The sequence below is a fragment of the Pimephales promelas genome, chromosome 16, assembly GCF_988280905.1.
Source record: "Pimephales promelas chromosome 16, fPimPro1.hap1.1, whole genome shotgun sequence".
Classification (NCBI taxonomy): Eukaryota; Metazoa; Chordata; class Actinopteri; order Cypriniformes; family Leuciscidae; genus Pimephales; species Pimephales promelas.
The window spans coordinates 22,216,519-22,242,904 of record NC_142784.1 but is presented as its reverse complement, the minus strand read 5'-3'; the positions used below and the strand labels follow the sequence as shown (position 1 = coordinate 22,242,904).

The 26,386-nt window shown below is 37.6% G+C and overlaps 3 protein-coding genes across 10 annotated transcripts in view; 2 read left to right on the top strand and 1 right to left on the bottom strand.

Annotated features, from left to right (window-relative positions):
* smtnl2 (smoothelin like 2) overlaps positions 1 to 16,014 on the top strand; it is a 29,565-nt gene extending 13,551 nt beyond the window's left edge. For all 6 annotated transcript variants that reach the window (XM_089121226.1, XM_089121224.1, XM_089121228.1 and 3 more), the window contains 8 exons: positions 10,934 to 11,015; positions 11,188 to 11,445; positions 11,538 to 11,600; positions 11,703 to 11,769; positions 12,078 to 12,221; positions 12,324 to 12,447; positions 13,567 to 13,718; positions 15,150 to 16,014. In XM_089121226.1, the coding sequence (XP_088977352.1) occupies positions 10,934 to 11,015; positions 11,188 to 11,445; positions 11,538 to 11,600; positions 11,703 to 11,769; positions 12,078 to 12,221; positions 12,324 to 12,447; positions 13,567 to 13,718; positions 15,150 to 15,276 (1,017 nt within the window). In that variant the 3' untranslated portion in view covers positions 15,277 to 16,014. The remainder of the gene's footprint in view (positions 1 to 10,933; positions 11,016 to 11,187; positions 11,446 to 11,537; positions 11,601 to 11,702; positions 11,770 to 12,077; positions 12,222 to 12,323; positions 12,448 to 13,566; positions 13,719 to 15,149) is intronic.
* vma12 (vacuolar ATPase assembly factor VMA12) lies at positions 15,888 to 17,683 on the bottom strand. Its single transcript, XM_039670947.2, has 6 exons — positions 17,181 to 17,683; positions 17,031 to 17,104; positions 16,824 to 16,913; positions 16,696 to 16,738; positions 16,511 to 16,623; positions 15,888 to 16,410 (listed from the first exon to the last, which is right to left on the bottom strand). The coding sequence occupies exons 1-6, from the start codon at positions 17,350 to 17,352 to the stop codon at positions 16,315 to 16,317; spliced, it is 588 nt and encodes a 195-aa protein (XP_039526881.2). The 5' UTR covers positions 17,353 to 17,683; the 3' UTR covers positions 15,888 to 16,314.
* A 733-nt stretch (positions 17,684 to 18,416) lies between these two features.
* poldip2 (polymerase (DNA-directed), delta interacting protein 2) lies at positions 18,417 to 23,755 on the top strand. 3 transcript variants are annotated; one of them, XM_089121222.1, is made up of 12 exons: positions 18,417 to 18,496; positions 18,628 to 18,826; positions 19,532 to 19,607; positions 19,686 to 19,783; positions 19,882 to 19,978; positions 20,884 to 20,959; positions 21,557 to 21,664; positions 21,768 to 21,904; positions 22,865 to 22,891; positions 23,000 to 23,125; positions 23,219 to 23,298; positions 23,502 to 23,755. In XM_089121222.1, the coding sequence occupies exons 2-12, from the start codon at positions 18,642 to 18,644 to the stop codon at positions 23,614 to 23,616; spliced, it is 1,125 nt and encodes a 374-aa protein (XP_088977348.1). In that variant the 5' UTR covers positions 18,417 to 18,496; positions 18,628 to 18,641; the 3' UTR covers positions 23,617 to 23,755. The 3 variants fall into 3 exon arrangements, with proteins under 3 accessions (XP_088977348.1, XP_039527060.2, XP_039527059.2); XM_039671126.2 differs by having other exon boundaries at positions 19,526 to 19,607; XM_039671125.2 differs by lacking the exon at positions 18,417 to 18,496 and having other exon boundaries at positions 18,549 to 18,826; positions 19,526 to 19,607.
* Positions 23,756 to 26,386: the final 2,631 nt, after the last annotated feature.

Below are 26,386 nucleotides of genomic sequence, written 5' to 3'. Positions count from 1 at the left end.
ACAAAGCAGCATATTTTAGCAAATCTTTTATGCAACTCATAAGAAACAGAAAAACAGAACCACCTTCACTCGGAGCAACCTTCACTTGCCTGTCTAAAGACAGATTTTTGTGAAATGACACATAACACATTTTGAACAAACACAATCACTTTGAAATGCTCAAACAACACAGATGTTTTGACCATGAGCCCATTTTAGCAGATGTTATTCATTCAAAGCATGTTTTATTTGATAGGTACATTTCATAGTTTGCATATTTATACTGTAAACCTCCAAAGTTGAGGGTACATATTCTGAGATGCAGTTTTTGACATGATAGTTAATGACTCTATTCAGGATTTAGAGAATTCAGCTCTATATTTAGGAGACTTTCTATTGAGTTGAACCTGTCACCAAAGCCTTTGCAGGCTTTACAGCTGCTGCCTGTGACATGAAAGCATCACTCATTAATCTAGAGCTCTGTGCCTTGGAGTAAAAATACTATCATTTGCATAGCATTCAAATTACATTGGCATGTTTCATAAGGTCTTGTTTTATAGTTTGGGTTTGTAAAGGGTATTTCTAAATCATAATTTCAGTAGCTGGGAGTGCAGTTGATTTTGGCTGTGAGTGAGAGTTAGTACTAGAGACAAGGAAGGCTGTTATCTTCCCTGCCACATCCACACCTGCCAACCGCATAATGAGAGAGCTGCATTCTGGGCTTGTAAAATACTCAGAGACCCAACCGCATAATGAGAGAGCTGCATTCTGGGCTTGTAAAATACTCAGAGACTGTTGTGGCAGGTCCGCGGAGCACTCCCTTTCAGTCCCAGCCTGCAGGAAAAAGTGAGCGTGAAAGACTGGAAAAAGACAGCGAGACTCCACGTGGGGATGTGTGCTGGCCTGCCTCCACATGGCTGTGCTGTGAGCACCTGCAGATATCATGAGAATCACGCTTTATCTCACGCTCTTTCTCCCAACTCTGTCTGTCTATGATTCTGACAGAGCCCTGTTGTACTTTCTGTTCTTGGGAAATAACGGTTTATCCTGGGCTAAATCTCAGACTGCCGCCACTGTATCTGTGGCATTTCTTGTTCTCCCAACTATCATTTTGAACACAATTCACTCCAGTCTCCATTTCATTTCATTTCTGTATCACTTTCTCTGCCTCTCTGTCTTTTTTGCTCATTCTATGATTGGCCTCATTGCAGTTCATATTCCTCTAGCAGGTTTTATAGTTCAAATTTAGTTCTGAATTTACATTAAGGTAGCAAACAAGATGTACTATTCAAACACAAATTTTAAGGTAGTAATAGCAATTCAAATAGATTCATATCAGTAACTAAAATAGTTTGTCGAAGGTTGGATGGATAGATAGACAGACAGATGGGCGAGCTGACGATCAGATAGATAGACAGACAGACAAACAGACAGACAGATGGGTGAGCAGACAGATAGACAGACAGACAGACAGACTGAAAGACAGACAGATAAACAGACAGATGGGCAAGCAGACAGTCAGATAGACTGACAGACAGATGGGTGAGCAGACAGTCAGATAGATAGATAGACAGACAGACAGACAGACAGACAGGTGGGTGAGCAGACAGATAGATAGACAGACAGACAGACAGACTGAAAGACAGACAGATGGGCAAGCAGACAGTCAGATAGATAGACAGACAGACAGACTGAAAGACAGACAGACAGACAGATGGGCAAGCAGACAGTCAGATAGACAGACAGACAGACAGATAGATAGATAGATAGATAGATAGATAGATAGATAGATAGATAGACAAACAGACAGACAGACAGATGGACAGACAGACAGACAGACAGATGGACAAGCAGACAGTCAGACAGACAGACAGATGGACAAGCAGACAGTCAGACAGACAGACAGACAGACAGACCGACCGACCGACCGACCGACCGACCGACCGACCGACCGACCGACCGATCGATCGACTCGATTCGATTCGATCGATCGATCGATCGATCGATCGATCGATCGATCGATCGATCGATCGATCGATCGATCGATCGATCGATCGATCGATCGATCGATCGATCGATCGATCGATCGATCGATCGATCGATCGATCGATCGATCGATCGATCGATCGATCGATCGATCGATCGATCGATCGATCGACTCGATCGATCGATCGATCGATCGATCGATCGATCGATCGATCGATCGATCGATCGATCGATCGATCGATCGATCGATCGATCGATCGATCGATCGATCGATCGATCGATCGATCGATCGATCGATCGATCGATCGATCGATCGATCGATCGATCGATCGATCGATCGATCGATCGATCGATCGATCGATCGATCGATCGATCGATCGATCAGACAGATCAGACAGAGACAGAGACAGATATATATATATATATATATATATATATATATATATATATATATATATATATATATATATATATATATATATATATATATATATATATATATATATATATATAGATAGATAGACAGACAGACAGACAGATACAGATTGACAGATTGACAGATTGACAGATTGACAGATTGACAGATTGACAGATTGACAGATTGACAGATTGACAGATAGACAGACAGACAGACAGACACACAGACAGACAGACATACAGACAGACAGACAGACAGATGGTCAAGCAGACAGTCAGATAGATAGATGATTTGATGGATGGATGTATGGATTAATGGAATGATTGGTTGGTTGGTGACAAAAAGATACCAGCTTGACTATGTATGTTTATGCTGCATTGAATTTTCCGTCAAAACTTTATATGATGAACATGAAGCGGATCGTTCATGAGAGTTCATGCAGCCAGCGAAATGCTTTTGCTCTGTCCTCACTCTGTGCTGGCTCCACAGCAAAGTCCTGCACTGCTGTCTGCTGTTGCCAATTACTGCAGCATTTCTGTGGTTTCAATGGACCATTGTGCCACATTCTGCCTCATTTGAAGTACGTTGTGTGAGTCAGGATTTGAAGAACACCCAGGACACCTTCCTCCTTTCTTTCTTCACTAAAACATGGTGTAGATTTAGCCCTGCCGGCTCCTCTGGAGTCTCTTTTGCTCGGAGGACAGGTGCTTGGCTGGGAAGGGAACCACACCTGTGGAGCGTGGTCTCACCGCACGATCACACTTGGCCCGAGCACAAAGACTCTGTGCTTCATTACTGCCGATGTGAAAAAATTGTTTTGGGGTCAATGGGTTAGCTTTGATTCTACGGTGCCTCAATATAGTCACTGCATTGTAAATGTCAGATACTTTGACTCCCGCTGGAGGATCAGTGTGTGTTCGGCTGTGCTTCTCCAGGGCAAGTGAGGGAGACAGTGGAGATTGGGGTGGGAGGAAGATAAGATTTGCACGGCTGTTATCTGTGGAAACTTTGTTAAGGCACAAATCTCAGTGAAATGATATAAACACACACAGATGCCCTCAGACATAAATAAGCTAACAGATATTGGAAATATTTAAACATTAACTCAGTCGATTTCCTTTTAGCTTCATGCTGTCAATCCCAAATTATGAAGATTATAAGGCCTGGGTTTGGCCTCTAAATTCTTGCTCTTGACAAAGTTTTTAGTTTCTTATAGCTGCTCTGCATTGTGCTCCATGTTAGCACTGCATCAGACTGGATGTTAACAGCTGTCTTCTACAATCTTGGTTCAGTTGCTAACATGGTTGACAGTGGGTTTCAGAAATCTGTCAACTAACACTTTTGTGTTGTTGTTCTCTAGACAGTTTTTTAGTCAGTTTTACTCATCTAAAATAGCAACTATTTCAGCTGAATTAACATTTTATTTTGCTATAAGGTACAAAATATATTCAAACATTTTTTTTATAGTTATATTTTCATCAACATTGTGTTTAATTATTGCCATGAGACTTTTTTATCATGTTGACGAAAAAAACAACTTTATTGACGAACCAAACTAGCCCTATTAGAATTAAGATGTATATTGTTTTTACTGAGGAGCTCAAGAATGTGTATCCTTCTTTCCTGTGGTTATATTTTTCAAGAACTTTCATACTGGCAAAGAACCACTAACATTCATAATTTTGACATACACCATTTACCATGCTATGACATAACCATAAACATTTATATCTCTCCTGTCATGTTTATACACACCACACATCTGTAGCAAAGACCTTTTCTTCTCTACACACGCACACCTCATGTTGCCAAGCATTACCAAATTACCATAATAGTTCTTCAAATCCCACGTTTGGCTGTGGCAGTGTGAGAAACAACCACCTCACTCTGGCTTACCTCACCCCAGAGTACCAGTACATCTATTTTTCAGTCCACACAGCCATCTAATATTGCCAGAGATGAGCTGTTTTTAAAACACAAAGCCCAGAAAGGAATGTCATTTGATCTGAGCTTTGCTTTAAATTCAGTTTTGATGTTGGGGATTTTCTAGATTTGGATAGCCTACCAGGTAGCCAAGCAGGCCTCAGAAGGCTTAAATGCTGAGCATTTGTTTGCAAAGATTCACTTAAGCGTCCAAATTTGCAAGGCCACTGGACTCTTGACTTTTATTTATGTGGCGAAAGTGTATGAAAATGCGCCTGTGTAGTTTCATACCTTAGCAGGAGGCTTTAAGGAGCTTACTCGAACATACTAGACTAGTGTGTGTTTGTTTGCATGTGTTTGCCTGAGATATGCTTGATGTTTCCAGCTCGGACTGGCCCGAAGCCAAATCTCTCACAATGGAACAGAACGTTTAATCTCCTCCCGTTGCCCTGCCTGTATCTCCATGTCCAGCACAGATTCCTGGCAGAGAAGAAGTTGCAGAACAAAAAACCTTTGCACAGCTATTAATACAGTAGAGTGCAAGAGAGAGAAAGAGAGGGTGAGAAAGAGGGAATGTGAGAGGGAGGGTGGAAAAGAGAGAATAGATTGTGGATGGGAGGCTAGAGAAAGGCATCCAGCCGCTCCCATGCTGCCCCTAGCTCTCCTAATTACTTCCAGACAATGCCATGTATTTTCATCTCCATGGTTACAGGTTAATAATTCGTCGTTGAGGGGATGACCTCACTGCCCTCTAGGAACCCACCTTGTAGGAATGCATATGTGCAGAGAATTGAAATGAGGAAACCCTAGTGAAGACCTTGCTTATCCACCGTGCATGGGGTCACATTACCACCCATGTGTGTGTGTCACTGGAGTAGAGTACTGGTATCTCAACTGGTGCTAGGAAGTCTAAACCAGGCTAAGCTCTTAGATATTGTGTGCAAACTGCTGTGTATTCCTGGAATGGTTTCTTTTCTCTCTCTGGCCTGAGGCAGTGAGTTTGACCACTCTGTGTTCTGCAAAGGTCTGTGTTCTCCATCTGCAGGTGGAGCTTTACATGTAACGCGTCCCTTTAGGCTACAGCCCATCAATCGTTCTGCAGTGAATCATATTGAAGTGGAATCACTGCATGGCCACGTAGTTTTAATCTGATGAGGTTTCTCAAGAGCCCAGGAGCTCCTACGTCAATGGGTTAGGATACACATGGTTGTTTACTGATGAGTAATGGACAGTTTAGTTTTGAGTGCACTACATGCGCACTTCCCACTATAAGGTTGTTTGGTAAGCCAAAGAAGTGGACACACAGTAAAAATGTTTTAGTTGGCAACCTAAAATGTTCTTGTGTGGTAGCATCTAAAAAAACATGTGGACAGTAGCCAGTGGTGGAAGAAGTACTCAAACCAAGTACTTGAGTAAAACAACAGATACCTGTAAAAAAAATAATACTCCAACGAAGTACCAACCGACCACTGATGGAAGCAAATTATTTGTACTCCTTTGTTGTAGTTAAGTAGATTTTTAAATATCTTTACTCTAAAGTTTCACTAATTCACTATATTCTAAGGGCATAGCCGACTATATGTTTAGAAAAACATGTTCCTGAATTCTGATTTGTGAATAAATTCTTTCAAGGCAATTTTCAGTCTTTTGAGAAAGTTCTTTTCAATTAATCATTTGAACTAGTTCACAAATACCATTGAATGATTCAATTGTAAATTCAACTGATCTGATTGCAGCAAAGAATGAAGATTCAATGATCTAAAAAAGACCTGATAACAATGTCCGATTTGTAAACAAATCCTTCTTTTCGATGCTCAGAATGAACTGTGATTTCAACTGATCTGATTATATCAGTTAACAAAGCAGTGATTCAATGATCTAGTGGAGACCTGGTTTTCGAAATGTATCATTCTTTTCAATTTTGAGAATTTGTGAATTAAGTGATTTATTGCATCAGTTAACAACTCTGTTTCAGTTCTGATTCAATTATCTGGGCAAGATGTCTGATTGTTTGCTAGTTAGTTTCAAATGTCATTGTTAAACTGACTGATTCAGTAATTTAGTTGAAGTGACTTTCAAGATAACAAAACAAACTGATGAATTGAATTTGAATATGCTGACTCTTAATTATTTATAATAATGTCATATGACTAAATCCACTTGACTCCATTAAATTACACCAATGAAATCAGAAGGTCAGATTCAGGGCTTGAATTTCTGGCCTGAAGGACCATTTTTATAGGCTTTTTACAATGTAATTTGTGAGTATGTGGGAGTGAAAATGAAGCACACCCAACTAACTCCCTGAAATATTTTTGTAGTTCACACACAGCTTAGTGTTTAAACGTCTCTCTCTCTCTGCTTCTCTGCGCAGGTTTTATTTCCATTCCTGCTTCTGCTAGAGGAGAGAATTGCAGGCTTTGTGGTGCTTTAAAAACAGGTGTTTGTGCTTCTTTCTCCATGAACATTTGAGTTTGTGGAGGAAATTACAGAGCAAAGACCCTCACAAACCAGGCATCCCATCCCCATTTGTCTTAACTTTATAGACTCTACATCTCTCTGATTTTCTAGCAGGAAAAATGACCCTTAAATTACTGTCGGCCAAACTGGGGGCAAATATTTCTCTCAATCACAAATGATACATTTGCTTTTCACACTGTTGATTTATGCCTTAAACAGTATCCACTTTGCGTTTTCTGATCATGACCCTCACTTCCAAAATGAGCCCAGCTATTTGTACACGGGGAAAAATATAAATAGCATTATTGGCATGGCTTATTAATACCAGAGAAGGCCTTGTAAGAGCTGGCTATCTGTTGGATTTGAGAGACTGGGGCTGGAATGAGTCCACTGAACCCTCCAGAGTTCTCCCACAAACATGCCCTCTATTGTTGTTTATGTTCCATTCCATTCCCCCGCCACCACAACGTTCCAAGAATCTCAAATGTCACGAGACGCAAGAATATCCCCTCAGATACGTTTAAAATCAGACACCAACACACTCAGAGCTTCATCAAAACTGGCATTCATCTCTCTGATCATACACAGAGCAGCTCTCTGTTTTCTCTTGCAGTCACAATGCTCAAGCCGCCACACTCCCATCAAATCACTCAGAGATTATACACAATACAACCTTGTGATTATACACAGGAAAAAAAATCTTCTTTTATTCACCTCAGCATTGCACAGGCAGGCTGCCAACACGCTGGGGAAATTCTTATTTTGCCGTAGAGGGACTCACATTAAAGGTTTTCTGTCTGAACGGATTGTAGATAGTAACCACATTTAGAGGCATTCGGTTTATGAAGGCCTATGGTAAGACAGCACAAATAGACTGAAGACTCCTCAAGGCCTTTTCTTGTCTCCTCACCTGCAGGAGTGATTACTGTGTCTCTAAAGGGACTGCATTTAGTCTCCTAGTGGTCTTTTTTTGTATAGTCTGAGAGGCGACGCTGCTCTCCACACCACCCTCATTGTCTTTGAGTGTCCTCACTTATGGAGGAACTCATACAGACTAGTGACCCTCCCTGAGGACAAAAGTATGGTCTGTCCTGTTTTTTCCCCCCCTTCTTTTGTGTGGCTAGAGGACTCGAGTTGAAGTTTGAACAACTAAACGTTTATATGTTGATGATAATTGATATTGAAAATAGTCATTTAAGTGAATCAGTTGAACAAGGTTACAGCGGTAGCAGTGAATGATTCAATTGGGAATTCTGACTGCAGAAGTTAACAACTCAATGGTTTCGGATTCGAGGCCAAATGGCTATGTTCGATTAATGAATGAATTATTCATTGAGCCGATTCTTTTCAATTAATCAGTTGAATCAATTAAAACATTACATTAATTCATTCATTTGTGAATCGACTTATCCAATTGCAGTAGTATTACAGTATAATTTTTTTTTCATTGATTAGCTGAAGCAGTTCACAAATAGCATTACAATTATTAATAAATCGGGAATACAAATGACCTGATTCCATTAGTTATCAAGTCATTGATTCGATGATCTGTTTTGAGACCCAGATTTGTGAATGAATCATTCTTTTCAGATTGATATTAAAAAGTTCAATTTAATTAGCAATAAGTCTTATCTTCATCACTTTTTTTGGTATTTAAAAATCTATTTTTAATTAGGTCAAATGAGTAATAGTGATAAAATACTGTTTAAATACTTACATAAATACATGCACATGTGTCAATCAAATGGAACATTCTAGATGTGTCATTTTAATCAGAACAATATATATATATTTTGGACGTTCATTCAAAAAATATTCAAATGAATTAACTTAACTGTAATTAATTAAAATCTTTTAATATGAATAATAACATCAGATTGAAAAATAAAAGGAAAATAAAAAAATCATAGCAATATAAAACTATGTTCATACTGATTAATTAATCAGTTAAATAAAGAAATAATCGGTTATCATAATAGTTGTTGCAGCCTTATACTAAAGTGCTTTTCCACATGTTCTTTCTCACCTCCCTATTTCCTGCACTTGTTTTATTGCTCCTTTCTATTAATGCGATGACGCATTCTCTGGGATTGGGAATGTGTTGTTCCTGGAAAAAAAAAGAGCGACTGGGGTGAGTGCATGCAGTCCAGTGAACATGTGAGATGGGTGTGGTAAGATTCCCCCCATACACCTCTCAATTTAGCCCAGGGACCGAGCAGCAGGTGACCTCTATGCCAGAATAGTGCCTGAACCAATAGATTTAGAAGGAATTTCTGAAACAAACCTAAATGGCTGCAGGCAATGTTTTTTTTTCTTTTCTTTTTTTTCAAAAATCACTGAAATACAGGTCACGTGTCTGCTGAAATGCCCTTGAGACACTGACATATGACACAGTCCAAAAACAGACGTTCGCACAGGATTGACCCGAGAACCTGCGTGTTCAGCCAGCAAATCAGAGTTGGATACGTTTCGTGGCTGGGTTGAATTTTGTCTCCCCCTATCTCCTTCTCTCAATGGGACAGGCAGCTGCTCCCCCTCGACCGCACACCCCTCCAGCATTCTTTAGACGTGATGTCACCTGGCCTCCTTCTGCCAGTTCACTTACTCCTTGGGTCTCACTAACTTATTTCTCTTTTAAAATGCAATGCTTTCCTGATTGCATGCCTGGTTTTTAATCCCTGTGTTTTTTGCATTTGCATTCATAAACAAACACTTCCTTATAGCCTGTGCATATTTCTTAGCATATTAGCATGTGTTTGCATGTACCAGTGAGGTACAGCACAGGGCAAACACAAAAGAGCTTTTTAAAGTCCATTGATAAGCTGCCAGGTAATTAATGACAGCGCCAGATATAACTAAATGTGCACAGTCATGCTTTTGGTTTACTTCCAGGCCCTAGCAAACTAGTCCGCCACCCCCTTAGGAGACAATCTGCTTTAATAATGGTTAGCTCATTGCAGCCGATGCCAAGCATCTGTCTCTGTATAACTATTTGATGGTTGAGGTCTAAAGGAAATGAAGCAAGGCGGCGAGCTTCATCTGTCAGTGTGTAACTTCAAGGCACTAATATCTACATGTGATCTTACATTTAGGTCACGCAGAAAAGTGCATGGAGGGTAGAAGTGACTATTAAAGATTAAAATAGACCAGCAGCAATATCTGTATTGATGACCCACATCGGCCCTGATCCAGAGCTTTGATTTCTTTAAAGGCTTCTTTAAACATTACTGGTCTCCATAGTGAATCATAGTGAACCATCAATCAAATCTCTTTGATTAGATTTCATCATTCATTTACTTTTGTAGAATGTGCCCTCCTGAAAAACACATTTGGAGCCACTTTGTCTCTTTTCATCTTTGATTGGGCTTTATTGGATAATCGCATCAGTTGTCTCATGTTCTATACCCTGTTTTGGTGCTCATGTATTTGGGAATGTGCCTCTTGTAAAGAATACTTGTTTTGAGGGGAACCAGGGATTGATATCTTTCTTCTGGAAAAACTCTGGAAAATACCAATAAGCTGATAATTATTTTTAGGTTGGGGCTGTATGTAAGAATTTTCTTGTATGAATCGCTTTTTGTATTGCCAATGTGTGAACAGCTTGTAGCAAACAGCTCGACATTAAAAAAATTAGTTTTGTTTAAAAACAATTCTCTAAAAACTAAAATCAATCATATTTATTTGCTACGAGTGACTTTAGGCATCACAACATATTACAGTATCAGAAATGGGTATTCATTCTGAGATTTGCTAAAGATTACATTTAAAGGGTTAGTTCACCCAAAAATGAAAGTTCTGTCAGTATTTACTCACCCTCATGTTGTTCCAACCCCGTAAGATCTTCGTTCATTTTCGGAACACGAATTAAGATATATTTGATTAAATCTGAGAGCTGGATCACTCCTGCATACTATTCCATAGGCTTCTTGAGGAATTGAAACTTGCTGGCCTAGAAAAGTTATTAAAGACATCGTTAAAATAGTCCAAGTTACTACAGTGGCTCAATCTTAAGTTTATCAAACGACGAGAATACTTTTTGTGCGCAAAAAAACAACAAAAATAACGACTTTATTTTTTTTTAACTTTAAGTGAATAACCCTTTAAAGTGTTACTAAATTAATAGTCTTCTGAAAGATTAAACGGAAATGCTGCTTCTTTCTCTAACAGAGCATTGAGCGAGATGAGCCCATTGAAGTTGATCCAGCACCAATTTCCCAAGGCCTGGAGAATGGACACTTATCCTCAACAGGTATTACCCATAATTCCTTTAGGAAAGCCTATTCAGTGTTCCCTTAACGATAGACAGACGGACGGACGGACGGATGGATAGATAGATACAGTAGATACAGTAGATAGATAGATAGACAGACAGATGTTCTACTGCTTCAGTTGTAACATATTTACATCCTCTATCCAATCAGAAAACTCTACTATACCTTTGAGGAGAAACTCACCACCCAACGGTGTGTCACAGGAGCACTCGGCCCCCGTTCCCATGGCGATGCCACACCTGCCAATCACAGCAACCACCAAAGTGGCTGACTCTGCAGTTATGAAGAGTCCTGAGTCACCCGGAAGCCCGATGCAAGCAATGCCTTCAACCATAACAGATTCACTGACAAACAGTCAGGCGGTCAGCGGCGATAACCAGCCACAACTAGAGTCTCCTGTTAATGCAGGTATGACTCCATCACAGCTTCACAGAGTGAGGTTACAGACGACTCTTTCTGCTATCAGTACCTAAAGGTGTATGTTGGTCTTGTGGTTACAGTGCCGTCTGTGAAAACATGGGCTCCAACTCCAGCCAGGACAATGGGTTCTCCACGGCTTAGTGGTAGGACAAATTCAACCAACTTCATTGACTCATATTCACAGCATGTGATTTTATCATACAGTCTGTCTCATTGTTTGTGCCAATCCATGTTTTGTCTCACAGAGAAAGCATCTTCAGCTCCAGCCAAGTCAGTGACTTACTCTGGGCTTTTCTCACACAATACAGACAGGTGGGTAGAGTATGATGAATATATGTAAATGAAAATAGAATTTGCAATATTCTCTCACTTAGCAAGACAGTCTCATAAAAATGGTAACACTTTACAATAAGGTTCAATTTGTTAGCATTAGTTTGTTCATTAGTTGTCATTAACTAACAAAAAGCAATACTTACGGGGTTATGACCCTCATGTCATTCCGAATACTTTTATTCATCTTCGGAACACACAGTAAATGAAGTGTGAAGTGTTACCAAACAATTATAAAATTTCACAGAACTGAAATGTTCCTCAGCAAAATTTCTCTCTCTTTGCATTAGAAATGTGGATATGCCAGGAGATTTATCTTTCGGCAGAGGTATTGAGCGCAGACGGGAGCTTGTGAGGTCCCAGACTTTACCTCGAAACATTGGAGCCCAGGCACGCAGGTCTATTTTTGAGAGGCTGGACTCTGAAAACAACAGGTAATGAAATTTTTCTGTTTGTCTATGCAACCACATGCTCTTTTAATGCTCTGCAAAGTCAATCCAAGTAAAAACCTCTTTCTTTGATCTTTCCCAACTCAGTCGACCCAAACCAGTGGATTCCAAACCAAAGCTAAAACGCTCTCAGAGCTTTGGAGTATCAAGTGCCAGCAGTATCAAGCAGATTCTTCTAGAGTGGTGTCGATCCAAGACTATTGGCTACCAGGTATGATAGCCATAGACGTCATGGGACTTATCTCAGATCAGAAGGGAAAAAAAGGGAGCTTTACCCACATATCAACAAGGCCAGTGTATTAAAACTAAGAAAGGGTTTAACAACACTTCAGCCTAAGGTGCAGATTATCCTGCTTTATAGGGCTTCCTATACTGTTATTTTAAGATTGAGCTCATTATAAAGTGTTATTCTGTTTATTAGCTTTAGCATATCAACTTTATTAACATCAGCAAGATTGTGAATGAACATTGTGTGTGGTATTATAGGTATACTCTGCATATATATTCTGACTGACTCTAGTGCGGCTTTGTAAACCAGCTCATGTGGCTCTAGTTAGAGATAGTAAATTAACGGTCAAGCCTAATTTAGTATCAAGAGAGACCAGTATGTAAACATGAGAACCAGAGCAGACAGCTGGCCAACACACATGAAGATTTCCCTCCGTGACAGAGACTTTCTTTGCCTGTGAGATTTGCCAGCTATATAGGCGTGAGTAAATATAAATATTACTATGAATCTCAACATATAAAGATAAGGGTCAGACAACAATAAAACATCTGCTCTGACAACCACAAGCAATTCTGCTGAATCTCAAAGGACGTCATTGTTTTTCTACTCCTTTCTCTTACTCACTGATCAAGAGGAACAAATGCTAGAAGAATAATACCTTCTTTTTGTAATCTATTGTTATTCGTTATTCTTTTCCGTGTTAGTTTTAGATTCATAAATGCTTAATTGATTTTAATTCCTGCACACTACTCAATTTTGCACATCACATATATACATTTTTTATTTTAGTTTTTTTATTTCAGTTTTAGTTTGTAATTTTAGAACATCAAGTTAGACTAAATTAAGACGAGAACTATTAATTAAGTATTATTAAGTTTCGGTTTTGTTATATTTTACTTTATTTTAAGGTGTGTGTGTATATATATATATATATATATATATATATGCACAATGATGGATATATGCACAATGAGGCACATTTATTATGAGTAGAGTAAGTAAAGCCAATTTTAACTTTGTGTTGATGGATACGGGGGCAAAACCCCAGTGTCCTCTGTCCTGTGACATATAATAGCTTCACTCTCTCCCATTAATCTGCAGAACATCGACATTCAAAACTTCTCATCCAGCTGGAGTGACGGCATGGCATTCTGCGCCCTAGTCCACTCTTTCTTCCCTACAGAGTTTGATTACAACATCCTGTCCCCTGCCGAGCGCAAACATAACTTCGAGCTGGCATTTAGCACTGCAGAGTAAGTCACTGGAATGAAGGCGACTCTGTTCACCCTTTTGACAATGGCATTGAGATGTTGACACTTCATCTCCTTTATCTCTTGAAGTTGAGTAGTTTGTCTAGTAATACTTTATTTGAATGTGTCCTTGTTACACGTTACATGTATTTACTAGTAATAACTATAAATTAGGCATAATTACATGCAACTAGCCCTAAACCAAAGCCTATTCCTACCCTTACCCTATAGCAAGTACATGTAGCCTAGTTAATTACTATTACTCAGGACTGAAATGGATAATCACACTGTAACGTGGGACACATTAAAATAAAGTGTAACCGTTTGTCTCGGTGTCATCCCTTTAACTGAAATACACTCCTGTTCAAAGGTTTGGGGTCAGTAAGATTTTAGTTTTCTTAACCAGGAGTAGGCCTTAATCTACAATAGTTAATCATGACTTAAAAATGGCTTTCTGTCACACAGATTAAGTACAGATTAGTTACACCTAGACTATGGAGTCCTGAACTAAACTAAAATAAAATATTTAATAAAAATATTTTATTTATTAAAAATAAAACTAAAATAAAAGATTAATTTAAAACCAACTGTACTAATCTGATTTAGCCTGACAGAGATTGCCTATAAAACATGGAATGAACCAAGGAAAGCTAAAAAATAGCAATGGAACTGAGAAGCAATTGCAAGGAAAACAATGTCATCAGAAAACGACTGCAAATTATTTTCATGCTTTTTGCAGGGTATTAAAGGTAAATGTTGTCATCATTTAAAAAAACATAATGAATTTCAAAAAAGCTGCATATGAGTAGCAAAAACAAATCCATATAGAATAGATCATGGGCTATATTCAGTCTTAGTCACTATGAAAAGAGCTCTGTGAAGATGACTTCATAACCTTTTTTGTCCAATGAAAATATAACGCAAGTTTGGAACATATTCATTTTCGTTTAATATCGCCAATAAAGTATTAAAAGTCTTTAAATAGGAATGGACCAGCCAGATGAGATGTGAACTTGATGTGACCCGACCTAACAACCTGAACAGATCGATTCCAAAATGCAAGTTGACACAAATCATCTGCACCTCACAGTATGGCACAAAAGATAATGTTGCTTAGTTTCCGATGCGTCCGAGTCTAGGGTGTCTGTAACCGGCACTTTAAACCAGTAAAGCAATGCATGCCAACAAATCCCAGTTGAGCTCAGAGGAACCTCCCCTTTCTTGACAGCCCTGCTGCAGCATGACATCATTCTCCCAGTGTCCCAATTCCCACATCTTGAAATATTCACATAGACCTAAAACTGCACTATTAACATCATCTGAACATATGTATTACAGTTATCATATGAACTTAAATAGTCAACAGACATGAAGATTGAATAGAAGCAGTCACACACGTCCACCCCTGCTAAATCTGTGTCTCTCTATTTCCAGGAAGAAAGCTGGCTGCGATAGGCTTATTGAGGTGGAGGACATGATGGTGATGGGCAGAAAGCCAGACCCCATGTGTGTCTTTACTTACGTCCAGTCACTATATAACCACTTGCGCAAGTTTGAGTGAGATCTTGGCCCCTTCAGCCCTAGCTGAACACTCTGCACTGCCCTCTGCTGGACAAAACTCAACTCTGATATAGACACTAAGGTTTGGGTTTGCAAAATGTCCATGGGAACCCTCACCATTTCAAGCATGATGCTTCTACGGTTGCATTTTTAGTCAAGAAAAGGTCATCGACTATTTATAAAAACCCTTGAGGACATGGCTTTTGTGTATGGCAGGCTCTTTTTAGAAACGGAGTCCTCTGATTTATTTCAAAACAGCTTGGTTACGGTAACTGCATTATGGAGCCATTTTATAGATTTGCAAAGATAAAGATTGACAAACATTGAAATGTATTAGTGGATTTCATATTTACTAATGAAAGAAAGATATAGAATGTACAGGAAATGAGGTACAATATATTTTCTCAGATAGATTAGCACATTTTGTTTAAGTTTTGCCCTTTTTTTTCCTAATTTTCAGAGAGTGGCCCATTTCTGGTTATCTTTTATACTGTGTCTGTAGCTCAAATACACACAGGTGCATGTGTAGCACAACATACAGTAAGCACTGGATCTACGTTATAACAGGACATGCTGTAAACCTGGTTAGACAGTGAGCATCACCAGGGAGTGTGAGCTTTTTGGAAGCTTTTTATTATTATTTTCTTGTAAAAAGAAGAAAAAGAAAAAAATACATTTTCCCACACTATGTGTCTTGTGAGCCAATAACAATTACAATAAACGTCAAAGCACAAATCAAGACTGTCCAATAAATACTAAGATGATAGATGTGGAAATTAAGACAACAATATGATCATAATATACCTTGCGGTGTCTTGAAGTGGTTTACAAAAAAATGATGATTCTAAACTTGTATATTTTAATTTAAAGGATTCTTTTGCAAAATCCTTTTACTTTTTATTAGATCAAGACTAATTTGTTAAACACTGTTAGACATCTCACTGTTTGGATTTGGAGGAAGAATAAGAAACAACAACTGTAAGCTGTATAGAAAGAATGACACAAAACATATGGAAATATTGGATGATGTTAGTTGATATTAGGGCTCTCCAAGGTCTCCCTCCATAGTCCGGACGAGAACATAAAGCTCAGCAAGACCGACAACAGATGCTACAATCACTGCAGCTAATACTCTCTAAAAGAAAAACACACATATAACCATTCATAATGTTAGTTTCCAAAACACCTTCATGGTTTACAGTGCATTGATTGGTGAGAATGCTGTGTGCACTTACAGCTGTCGTCTCTGTGAAGATATACTGGGTGCCCAGGTATGAACAAGCAAATGCTGCAACTACAGTTACCAGGAAGTTGAATACAGTAATGACAACTGCTTTCACGGAACGTACTGCAGAAGACAAAATGACAAGGTCATAACCGGGAGACATTTAAAATGATAAGAGAAAGGGAACATCCTTACCTTCTCTTCCAAAGTCTGCTAGGTTTCCATGATTATTCATTTCCTTTTGAGTAAAACAGTATATTAATAAATATGAAAACTATAGTTTTAGCATGTGTTTGTTATAAAGACTGTCAAAGAGAGCTCACCTGTGGATTTACATTCCGTGTTATTCTCTTATATTCTTCATTGGCAAGCTTTGCTTTTATTTTTTCTAGGCGGGCCACCAGCTGGGGGTTCTGTTGGGTTGAACTAAATCGTTATTTTTCATAATCATGCTTTAAACACAATTTGAAACAAAAGTCATTTTCCAATATTAATCAAATCCGAGTTGCAATGCAGTGAATCTCACTTACCCTTGGAGGTGTGATGACTTCTGGAAGATGAAGTGCGCTGTTCTCAAACAGCTCATGAAGATACACTGGATGTCCTGCAAAAACACCAAACTCAATTTCTAATGTGCAATAAGAAGCTTCAGAAAATGTTCCCTAACATGTGTACCTTACCATTTTCTTGAAGAAGCTTGTGTAGTTTTCTCACAGTCTTGAACGGAATGATGGACTGATCTTTCAGAGCATTCAACTCTTCCTTCAGCCCTTCTGATATGGAAGATTCTCTCTCCAGTAAATCTCTCGCCTTCTCCTGAAATCTCTCTCCGGTTTTAAACGAAGAAGCCATGCTAGCAAAAAATGTCTGCTAAAGTTCAATACACGTTCACTTACTTTTACTAGTTAGTTTATATCAGTAATCAATCCTGGTTGTGAGGACAGTAAATAAGTGACGTTAGCGTAAAGCAAAAAGAGAACTTTCTTATTTACCCAATCAAAAGGCTCAAAACTAAAACTACAATAAATTCAAAGTCACAAATTATATAAAGTAAATAAACTAAACTATGTTACACCAATATGATAGTTGTATTTTATCTTAAATTGAGCATGTTTTCATGATCCCTTCATATCAGCTGATTTCTTCTTCTTCAGCGTGTTTATTGGCTGGTTGCAAACCAACTAAATAATCGCACACCGCTCCCTACTGGCCGTTTGGATTTAGGCTCAAACCTTTGATGAAACAATGAAAAACAGTGTTTTCAGATGCAATCATGGAGATAAAAAAAAAATATTTTGCTAAAATCTGTTATTTACAAATACAGTTACAAAAACGCATCCTCTTTTTTAACGATTTATTAAGTGAATTTCTAATTTATTTATGTTGTTGAATATTTGTATTGAATTTGTATTTCATTGTATTTGACAAAAGACAGTACAAATTCAACATACACTCATAACTACAGTAATATAAATAAAAGAAAACACACAGCCTGAGGCTGAAAAGAAATACGTTAAAAGATTCGCATATTCTTGTTATCTGAATGAACAATATCGGTATGTTGTTCAAGAATCAAAAACAACGGTTTGGTTTTTAATATATTTAGCGAAAATCAAAAGTAAATGTATAATATAATATAATATAATATAATATAATATAATATAATATAATATAATATAATATAATATAATATAATATAATTTTACTAGAGCCAAATAAAACCAAATAAAACAAAAATCTAAACAATAAGAAAAAATGTGGTAAATAAATCTAGTCGAATCTTTCTGAAATTTACTTACATGAGTTCAATGCCAAAATTATAAATAAAAGAATATTTTGACAAAAAAATAAAATTAATAAAAAACAATAAAATACAAAATATTACAACAGGAACTGAAAAGACGTGTGACCTATATGTAATATTGACGTCTTCCGGTCGCAATGCCTTATGGGAAATGTTGTGATATTTTGTACTGTGCAATATTGCAATAAAAGGGTAAAAACTTAATTAAATATCATTTAACTTGTGCTACTCAATATTCCCGAATTTCACGCGCTTAAAATGTGAGTTTTGGGTTTAACGTGAAAGATATAACCCGTGTCCGTGTGTGGTGTGTTCATGTGCAGATATCTAAAGGAAGATGGCAGCGTGTGCAATACGTCGGGGCTTATTGTCCACCGCTAGTAAATATAACCAGCACAAATGCACTCACAGAATATTGAGTGCACTAGACTTCAGCAGCGGATTAGATACGAAAAAAACCCAGCCGTTGTGTTCATCTTGCGGGTTGTTCAGTTTTCAACAGAAGAGGTTTATGTCATCACGGTAAGAGCTAACTTATTTAAGCGAACGAACGTCCTACCATGTCCTTCTTTTAGATAACTGCGCAGAGTTGTAGTTTTGGCAAACTATTTTGACAGCACATACCTTTAAAATGTATCTGTGAAAAGTATTCATGTTCATAAAGAATGTTATAGCAGCTGTCACTTGTATAATATGAGCTGTTACTGTTGTTGGAATGATTCACATGCTTGCATACCTGTATTACCACTTCCATATTGTTTCAGTGCTCCACTGTGCAGTTTTGCAGTGCACTTTATTTTTTACCGAGTGTGTGGACAACCGAATTATGGAATCGACTGTGTTGATTACAGTACTTTTGAGTTGATCTTAAAATGCCATTGGAAAAGGACAGATGCCAATACACTCAATTGGGGCCTAAAAGACTGACATACCTTAGCCTCGCTTTCAAGCCCCCTAAAGCAATTCCTGATTACATAAGGGATAGTCTGGGCCTGAGCCAGCAGACAGTAAACAAGTCCTGCTATTTCTGTTCATGTCAGTCTGTTTAGTGACCAATAAAACTTTCAGAATTCAGATTCAGTCTAGTCTGTGTCCAATATTTCTCCATTTTTAATTTGTTGCACAATATTCAACCTTGCTTGCTGGTATGTTGAATTCGATGGCTTCATTCATCATAGCTATGCAATATTTCAGTTTCTTTAATGATTGTTTCTTTGGTAGAAACAGGCCTGAGGGTAAAATACTGGAACCTGTTGGTATATTTGAAGCTCTGAAGCAGCATGGCAAATATGAAACGGGCCAGGTCAGTGATCATTTTTATTTCGAAATCCCTTGATTCTGATTCCTCAGATACAGTAATTTCAATTCTCAACATTCACAGCTTTTCCTGCACAGTGTATTTGGGTATAGAGGAATTGTGTTATTCCCCTGGCACGCTCGTCTTTACGATAGAGATGTAAGTCCTGCTGTGGCTGACAGGTATGTAGTTGAGGATTTATTGGATTTATACCTGATTATATTCATAAGTTTATGAATTTCTGCTCAATGATCCTCCTGTTTGTCCTTTGCTTTTTCAGCAAGCCAGACTCTGTGGGCCATGGATCTAAAGAGGTGAAAGGCAAAATGCATACGTACTACCAGGTCCTCATAGACACCAGAGACTGCCCTCACATAGTAAGTGGCATCAAAATACATAAGTAAATAGTAAGTTGGCCCCAATTTATTTTTGGACACTTTAAACCACACTCAGTTTAAAATCATATGATGATTTTTTCCCCCTTTATTTATTTATCAGGGACAGTGCACAAAATACATTAATCTTAAGAATAGATGTTTTGTGTCAGAGTTAGCCAAAGCTAATTTTCATCGGCAGTCCCCGGGCAGGTTCACACAATTTATAAAACATTACATAACAAAACAACTATCAATAGAAATATAGGCTACACATACTGTAATATTAGTCTACGAAGGTCATATAAGAAAAATCAGATGTTCAAAATGAGAGAACAATATAACTCTACCCATAATATATACATTAAATGTGCTGATGCTGACACGGCTGGTTTTGAGAAAAATGGTTTTAGAACCTTGTTCTTTGCTTCATCTACTATTGTTAAAAAAAGGTTTGGAGTTAAAGTTAAAATAAAAAAGGCTGCATATTTGATTAAAAAAAAAATAGAATAATATTGTGAAATATTTTTGCAATTTAAAATAACTGATTTCTATTTATTAGATTTGAAAAAGTAATTTATTCCTTTCATAGGAAAGCTGGATTTTCAGCATCATTACTCTGTCTTCAGTGTCACATGATCCTTCAGAGATCATTCTAATATGCTGATTCGGTGCTCAAGATTATTTATCAATGTTAAAAATGTTTTTATTTTCACTTGATGCATTTTATTGCATACATGTTGAACAAAGCATTATTTGCACCAAACTTTTGAACAGTAGTGTATGTTGAAGCATTTTATTATTAAATAAGCATTGCATTCATGTTTGTCTTTGATTAATGATATTTGTGCAATAATGAGGTTATTTTTTGAGGTTAACCTTTGCTACTTTGTTTTTGTCACTATTAGTCTCAGCGGTCTCAGACTGAAGCAGTCACATTTCTGGCAAATCATGATGATAGTAGAGCCCTGTATGCAATTCCAGGTAAACTTTAATATTCTAAAGTATTATTCTATATTTATTATTCTAAATAAATATTATTTATTCTAAATAACTTAAATATAACTTTTAAGGTGAACTATCATTAACAGTTAAGTTTGCCGATTTTCTACTAGCTTTGTATTGTTACAATGTGGATAGTAAATGTAAATGAACAGTGTTTGTACTCTTTCTCCATGTCACCCACATGGTTTATTTGTCAGCTAAAGTCTTTTGTCAACCCTAGGGCTTTTGTGAAAATGACATGTCGCAAGCTGTGTTCACAGCACACCATGTTATAATATAACTGTAAAAAGCCCTTAAATGCATGTAAATTTTGTAATTGCAACGTGTAAACTTGTAATTTTCTGAGAGTTATGACTTGTACCATGTAGCCGCTGTACCTGCCTGAAATATTTACATAATTGTAAAAAAAAACAGTGTAAAGTTCTTCTGCCACATACAGTTTTATTGAAAGCCCATTTTGTTAGTGGTAAATCGCTTCTTTAAATTTAGAGGGCAGCATTTTTATAAATTTAACATTATCTGCCTGTTATTTGTCTCATTCTTTTCATTTATTCCGTGTCTGCTAATGTCTTTCAGGTCTGGATTATGTGAGTCATGAAGACATCCTGCCTTACAACTCCACTGAGCAAGTCCCCATCCAGCATGAGCTGTTTGAACGCTTCCTCATGTTTAACCCCTCCAGAAGTAACTAGTCCTCTTTCAACAGTATTCAACTAATTCTAGTTCTGATGAAAAAAAAAAAAAAAGAGTTTCGGATGGATTGCGTACTTACTTATTGTTTATTTAGATCCTCCATTCACTTCGAGAGACACCCTACGGGCCTGGCAGGAGAAGAACCATCCCTGGCTGGAGCTCTCAGATGTGCACCGGGAAACCACAGAGAACATCCGTGTGACTGTTATCCCTTTCTACATGGGCATGAGAGTAAGAATGAAGGGTTACAATTCTCATTACAATTGCAGAGGGCAGGTTACATTTTATTAAATGTATAGATTAAAATATATTATACACTATCATTCAAAAGTTTGGGGTTGGTAAGATGTTTTAATGTCTTTGAAAGTCTGCATTCATTAGTAAAAACAATAAAATGTGAAATATTATTACAATTAAAATAACTATTTTAATGTATTTTAAAAATGTAATTTATTTTTGTGATAGGAAAGCTGAATTTTCAGCAGTCATTTCTCCCATCATTGCAGCCAATAATCACGATAATAATAATAAAATAAAATAAAAAGTATAATAATTTTTACTATGTACCATTGGCTGATTGTTTAAAAACAGACGATGATCAGAGTCGACTGAATTTAGGGCAAGTTAACATAAGATAACGCATTTAAAAGAGCTTTGTTCTTTGTTACTTGCGATAAGAAACAAAGTCTCTGCTTCTTCAAATTCTGTCCATTTTATCACAAAATTCAAACAATAAATGGCGTTTTGATGCTCTTGAATGTGACGTGACCGATTGCTGTAGGGCCTCAGTTTAAGCGGCAGCACGTGTCATCTTTTCCACTTTAAGACAAGTTACAGCATGATAAAACATGCATTAACGTCAGAAGGTTTTTGAAAGATTTAGTACAACTTACCGACAAGAAAAATGTCTCATGTAATATCTCAATCACTGTTTCAACTGCGGAAAGGAATTATCCAATATTTGCATTTCGTTAGCTATAAAAAACAACAGAGAGGAGCTTTTTTTTATTTACTGTTAATAATATAACATCGGTGCATCTCTAGTGTCTATGTATATATATATATATATATATATATATGTGTGTGTGTGTGTAAAAAGAGTGTATTTGTATGTGTTTGTGCATTATTATTTATGCTAGTGAAATGAATTTTCTTTGTGGTCTTGATTCAGATTTGTTTTTCTATCCACAGGAAGCTCAAAACTCTCATGTGTATTGGGTAGGCCAAATTACCTAATTATGCTTTTTGTAATAACTCAATAAAAGGGTTATTTATGGAATGGCCATTGGTGACCTGTTAGAGATAATATGTTAATGTTTTCCTCAGTGGCGGTATTGTATCCGTCTGGAGAACCTGGGAAATGAGGTGGTTCAACTAAGGGAAAGACACTGGAGGATCTTCAGTCTCTCAGGAACTCTGGAAACAGTCCGTGGAAGGGGAGTGGTTGGCAAGGTGAGTTATTAGTCAGCAAAAGCACATACCAGAATTAAATTATTGAAATATGATATTGGTTTTGTAAATCCAATCTGTCATTCATCTCACCAGGAGCCTGTTTTGTCAAGAGAACAGCCAGCGTTTCAGTACAGCAGTCATGTTTCACTTCAAGCACCCAGTGGACATATGTGGTGAGATTATTAACATTCTGCTACAACTTCTACCAATGCATGCTTTACATTTTCTAAAATCATCTGTTAGATTGTATGGCTGAATGCTTGCGTTTGAAGGCTTTCACATACTTTTGATCATGTGATGTATGAATTCGTATTTTCACAGTTATTTTGCCTTGGCGTAATAAAGTGTGACTAACATGTTTTATTTCCTTGTTTAGGGGGACGTTCTGTTTTGAAAGGACAGATGGTTCACACTTTGACGTGCGCATTCCACCCTTTTCGCTAGAAAGCAATAAGTATGACAAAGCTCCCCCTACTGGCTATCCCTTGTAATAGACCTATAAGACTACCATCATGGCTCAGCTCAACATCCCTACAGGCTGTTTTCTTATCAGTGCTCCTTAAATATATGATGGCTTTAGCAAAGCATCCTTGAGTCTCTGACTGCAGCACTGGAAATGTGTAGCAACCACATATTTTAAAAGAAAAAAGACATGGCAAGATGAAATGAGGAGTTGATCTTATTAAATGGTATGATGCAAGTGCACCTCGAAAGGCCGTATTGAGAGATTTTGATTGTGATTTATTTTTTCCTCTATTTATTTGGAATGGCTGTGTTCATCGATTGAATAAGCTTATTAGCGTTAACCCAGCGTATTGTCCATTTATATCTTAAGTTCAAACCCCTCTTATACTTATTCCTTATATTCTGGAGAAGACCGTAAGTATATATTGAATGCTTTCTCCAAATGCAAATAGTCTAATTAATGACTTGATGCAAAGATTATTCTTTGGTCATGCTGAAGTCAGACAGTGAAATGTGGTTTGACTAAGAAAGCCTAGTGGGATAAAACTGTATTCGAGATCATCATCATCATCATCATCATCTTGAAAGTAACATTTGATCATATATTTGGTGTAGACTACTGGATGATGAACTATTTTACTGGTTACTGTAAATATGTTTGTAAAAGCATGAATAAAATGACATTTCCAATTTCTGTTTTTTTATTAAAAAGTATGTGCATCCACAATAGCAGCTGACATACTCTACAGAGAAGATAGTTAAAGGGATAGTGCTCCCAAAAAATAAAATGACTGTCATCAGTTACTCGCCCTTATGTTGTTCCAAATCTGTATGTTTCTTTGTTCTGTTGAACACAAAATATATTTTGAATAATGTAGGTAACCAAAAAGTTGAAGGTAGCCATTGACTTCCACAGTGTTTTCATTTTTTTAGTGAACTGTCTCTTTAAAAGGATCAATGAGGTAATGTCATCTCAATTACTTATCTATAATTATCTATATTTGTCTTATAGTTATATATGTAATATTTACATATTGATATTATTCCATGCTTCTTTTGTACGTGTTAGTTTTATTTTCAATGCCGAATTTTCCTCCTAAGAACAGCAGATGATGTGGCATGTGTTAAACACCAGATGTCAGCAAAGAATGACAACTATGACCGCAGTGAACAAGTCAATGATAAAATAACTTGAGGAGAATCTATTCCTACGCATATACGGGGATTTAAGATTGCCCGAATTTGTGAATGGTTCTTTTTATATCCTTTAAAGTGCTGAAAGGCGTCAAGTGCAGACATGGAGGAGTCCTAGTTGCGACCATATTCTCCACTTGGTTAACTGTACCATGGCTGTGGTACATTCTGGACTATAGATTGAAAAACAAGTGGAGGATGTTGCAGACCGCTCCACCCCTCCCGCACAGCCTGTGCCGAGACCCAGCGCCCCTCCGCTCCATCTGAGGGATGAGACCGTTCAGTCGCTCTCCTCTGAACACACCCAGCCCTCAGACGGGACACACCTGGGGAGGGGAGGTCAAATGAAAGCGAGAAATTATTCGACACGGCACATTTCAGCAGTGAACAGTGACATTTCCGCGGGCTGCGTGGAAGGAAATACTGGGATGACTTGTGCGAGAGGAAAACTGACAGACGACGTAAACATTTACATGTCCTTCTTCACAGCACTTCTGCTCGCCATCGACTAAACTCACACAGAAACCTACATCGTGTACGTATGAGATAATGCGGAGGAACTACGATGTTAACATGCTCAAACAGCGATTGAAATAAAAACACGAATCATCCTTTCGAAAAATTATGTTATAATTCTGTGGAACCGGACTGAGAGTTTCTGGAGGTTTATGGGACTACTCTTCTTTAATCTGCGGTCATGCTGAAGGCGTCATCAGATCTGTTCCCTACCTGAGGGACTCGAGGATTATTTGGAGTTTTTGACAGAAGAGGTCAATTATTAAGATTTGACCTAATTGGAGTGAATGAGTAGTTTGTCATGAAACGCGCAGTATTTTATATGTTGTCATCTAATAAAATTCCAAATAATTTTGCGCGTGCGGACCATAGACTGTAACGTTAGGTGCGGACGGATGATTTCTAAAGAGTAAACAACTGACGTTACACGAGTCAGCTGTGATGAATGATGTAAAAGTTGGACTTAATGCGCAGTAAACTACAGCACCCTACCTAAAACGCAGATTTGATTGGAAATTGGATGGCAAGTGTGCGAATTATTCAATGACTTTCTGTGAGGGCAACTTTTTAAGTATTTTTTGAAGCGCAATCGGTTGTCTTGCGCAAATGGTCTTTGTGACGATCATATAGCGCAGTTAACCTTCTTCAAAACGTTTTGAACTAAACAAAAGTATTTTGTGTTATATTTGTGATGTGTACGTCTAAGATAATGTGATAAATAACGACAGTACAGTGTTTTTTTTATGCACCGCCTGATACAAACGTCGATCGAGCAGCCGTTGCTATGGTTACATACGCAGAGGGGATTCTGTTAGTGAGAGTAAGTTATAAATTTAATGTAACTTTTGTGGTTACGGAAACGTTGTTTGAATGCTGTTGAAACGTATAAATGCTGCTATGTAAAAGGAATACGTATTTCTAAGACCCCTATTTTTTTTTTTTTTTTTTTTTTGTGGGGGTCCATGCCTTAAATGGGGATGGGGGTCGTACATCCCCCAAACACCTTGATAATTTACACCCTGTGAATGAATAATTTGTGAAAAGATTTGACTGATTTTTTTTATTATAATAGTATACAATCTTATT